Below are 3,705 nucleotides of genomic sequence, written 5' to 3' on the forward strand. Positions count from 1 at the left end.
TTATTCTATAGACTTGATTAAGTTAAAACAAATATTCCAAGGCGATGGAAGGGCGAGATGACTTATTTTTTAAGTGGCTGCTATGCTATGTGCATGCGAACAGTGTGAAAGTTACTGCTTGAAGGAGATATGGTTGTTAAAGAGACACGGTGAGTGTGGTAGAGAATCAATGGAGTTGTTATATGGATGGAATCAACATGTTGTCTTGTTTAACACACTTTTTGGAAGAACAAAAATTTTGATTAATATTTTTTGCCATTCCGTGGCAACGCGCGGGCACTCAGCTAGTATTGATACAATCTGCTAATACGAGCATTCACATTAGTAGTGTGCGTCAGTGCGTGTCACATGGCTGAATACAGAAGGACAATATTTGCACTTGCACATCTGCTGCAACCTATAGCTTTCTCTAGACGAGGGGCTACAGCTGAATCATCGCGGTCGGGGAAGGCCATCCAGGGGAGAGGCTTCGTCACTGCCGCGTAACGTCGTCAATTCAGAGGCTTAGTCGCCATCTGTGGTGGCCGTCGCCCGTCGAGTACCCGTTGTCACCGCTACTTGTAGGACTTCCAGGGAATCTTCCAGGCCATGGCTGCGATCGTAGGAGTCCTCCTGTTGGGATTTGATTCGGGAGCCGATGCGAAGGATTTGGCAAGGATGATTTGGGGAAGGACGCCCGACTCGAGGCCTTGGGTTGGGGATCTTGGATCAGAGTCAGGCCTGAGATCAGAGGCTTTAGGGTTTTTTTTGTGAATGAAAAATGCATGTTATTTACAAAGTGGGAGGATAAGTGTTAATATTTGCTTGACTGCACGTGAGACCTGGGATTTTAATCGTGGGGCTGAAAACGAAGGGATACAAGGATACACAACACACCTCGGATTCACAGGATATGTTGCCTAAATGATGTGCCCTGTTTTGATGGTTGAAAAGCCACTAGATAATTCTAGCTCCCACGCTCCTGCGACGCACCACTCCGGTGCCCGCAGCCACCATTGTCGCCGCCCAGCTCCCTCCATCCCAACAAGGCTACTCCCCGGTCTCGCCGCGGTTCCCTCCGGGATTCCCTATGCCGTGGTTCTTGCGACCAGATCCGCTGGTGGCCCTCTTCCCACAGCTTGAGGGGGGCTCCTTAGATCTGCGTATCCAGACCGGCGCTGCTCTGCCGGAGTGCTGCGCGGCGGCCTCAGGTGCGATAAGGCGTTCCGCAAGGTGTGGTTCGCTTCTCAGGATGCCCTGCTGGATCCCACCCCCAAGCTCCCCGTCCATGGCCTCCTCCGGCCATGTCTGAAAGCGGCGCCGGCTGCCTCCATGTCGGCGGGTCGGCGTGCGGCGCGGGACGCCTCCTCGAGCCCGGCGTCTCCTGTTGCAGGTTCAAGGCGGGGCACATCCTCGAGCCATGCACCTCCTTCTGCGGACTCAAGGTGGTGCCCCGATGCGGACTGCAGCCGGTCGGAGGAATGGCATCTCGTTCGGCCAACATATTGGTGGCGTCAGCGGCGCTCCGACCTCCAGCTTCCGAGCCGCCGACCCGCGTCTTCATTTTCTGCCCCTGGGCAGAGAGCATTCGTCAAGTTCATAGAGTAAGCCATTGTTGCCTCCTCAAAGGACACCTGAAGATTGAATGTCGAAATCCATTCACCTGCCTCAGATGCCGTCAGATTGGCCATCGCGCTCGGAACTGCACCAACCCCCTGAAGACGCCACCACCGCCTCCACCTCAGACGCTTCGCCTGCGGCCACCGTACAACGGTTGCCTAGTTCTTCTGCAGCATGCCTGCACCCCGCTGGACCAATCACCCGCTCGCATCCTGTCGACGGAGAGCCCCGCCATCGAGAAAGACATGTGCCGGCGCCGGGTCGCCACGATGACGACGACGATAATGAGTGTGGTGCGGTTAGCCCTGCTTCGGGCCGAAGGGCAAGGAACAGAGCGCACGACCGCTCGCCTGACGCGTCGTCCCGAGACTCTGTTGCCGCTGCCACCCTGGATTCTCGCGGACGCTCACCTCCGCCATCGCCGCGCACCACCTCTCGAGACATCTCGAGATCAAGACTACCAGCTCTGCCATGGTCTCGCCTCCGCCATTGCCGCGCACCACCGCTCAGGACATTATCGAGATCGAGACTACCAGCTCTGCCATGGGCTGGCTCTGTGGAACCACCGCCGGTCTAGATGCCAGGATCCAGCCGTCCTTCTCGCTGGATGATTGTGAGACGCGAGATTCTTCGATGCAGGCAAAGCCTGAGCTTGTGCTGGCAACACCTGATGGGGAGATCACCCCAGCTCTGTACCCAGGCAGCTGCATCTTTTAACTCCTCTGGTGCGGTACTCTCGACGCCAACCCCTCCGGATATGCAACAAGATACTAGCCCGGGCCTGGACCACAACAGTGAGGCAAGATCTACACCCATCCACTACTCCTCCCCGGGATGCTTGACTGAAGACGCAGCTACTCCAATCTTCATTCCTCGCATGCCGGCCCTGCTGCCGTCTCCCTCGCCATGCACAACTCCCCCAAGACCTCCCAAGGCGAGACACAAAACTTTGGCAGGTGTCACTGGGTTCCAGTTGCAGAGACAAAGCCCACGGCTTCGGGCCAAGAAAAGGGGTGTGCCCATTGCCAAGCTTGCGGAGCAACTTCTATGCCACCGGATGGGCATCGTTGCTGAAGGCGAACAGGTCACGGAGACGGCAATCATCAAGTTTGCTAATCTGTTCCATGATCGCCTTCCTGACATTGCGATTGCGGTGCTGCGTGCGCTGTTTCAGCTTGATTGTGACCTCTCCACCGCGGTCGAGGACGCCCTGGTGCTTCATGGAGGGGAAGGTGGGCCGGATGTGAGCGAGCAGGCTGCTGGGGATGCTTGAAGCTCCGTCTGCCGCTGATGATGTAGCCAAGTTTCTCATGTTAGTGCACCCTAATAGCCGGTCCTTAGTGTGGTTCTGTACGCCTGTTTGTGGTTGCGCCTGTGCGCCACTGAACTTGGGCCTGGCGAGACTGGTCGTCGCTGTAACTACCACGCCTGTTTGTGGCTGCGCCTGTGCACCAATGATCTGGGTCCTAGCGAGACCAAATATGGCTGTAGCGTTCAAGAAGTTATGTGTTCCCCATGTGGGTTATGAGGTAGCTCTGGTTCCCAAATGTTAGAAAACAACTTATCAATCCAGTGCTGGAATGTGCGAGGGCTGAACTGCCCAAATCGAAGAGCTACTGTCCATGAGACCATCGCTGCATCCTCATGTGTTCCGGTTTGCATCCAAGAGTCTAAGCTTCAGAATGTTGACCCGTTGTCGCTACCTACTTAGGTGGACAGCGCTTGAAGAATTTTGCTCAACGGCCTGCCGACGGCACAAAAGGAGGAAACTTGCTCCTCTGGAACGAATCCACTGTTTCGGTCACAAATGTTCAAATGGGCGTCTATTTCCTCTCTGCAGCAGTCACCCTCAAGAATACCTCGGTCCAGAAAACATTCAAGCTAACTACGGTCTATGGACCCACTCGCAACAACAACAAGGATGCTTTCTTCCTTCAGCTAACATCACAAAAACCTCCATCACGCACAAGATGGCTGGTTCATGGGGACTTCAATCAAATATACCATGCCCGAGACAAAAACCGTGCCGATGTGGACCGCAGCCGCCTCGTCCGATTCCGAAACACCCTCAATGCTTGCGAGCTCAAGGAGATCCACCTTCAAAAT

At 55.2% G+C, this 3,705-nt stretch overlaps 1 protein-coding gene across 2 annotated transcripts; it reads left to right on the forward strand.

Annotated features, from left to right (window-relative positions):
- Positions 1-859: 859 nt before the first annotated feature.
- LOC123160851 (serine/arginine repetitive matrix protein 1) lies at positions 860-3,131 on the forward strand. 2 transcript variants are annotated; one of them, XM_044578705.1, is made up of 2 exons: positions 860-1,583; positions 1,652-3,131. In XM_044578705.1, exons 1-2 carry the CDS (start codon positions 1,284-1,286, stop codon positions 2,174-2,176), a joined length of 825 nt encoding a protein of 274 aa, XP_044434640.1. In that variant the 5' UTR covers positions 860-1,283; the 3' UTR covers positions 2,177-3,131. The 2 variants fall into 2 exon arrangements, with proteins under 2 accessions (XP_044434640.1, XP_044434639.1); XM_044578704.1 differs by having other exon boundaries at positions 866-1,583; positions 1,662-3,131.
- Positions 3,132-3,705: the final 574 nt, after the last annotated feature.

Source organism: Triticum aestivum, chromosome 7B (assembly GCF_018294505.1).
Source record: "Triticum aestivum cultivar Chinese Spring chromosome 7B, IWGSC CS RefSeq v2.1, whole genome shotgun sequence".
NCBI lineage: Eukaryota > Viridiplantae > Streptophyta > Magnoliopsida > Poales > Poaceae > Triticum > Triticum aestivum.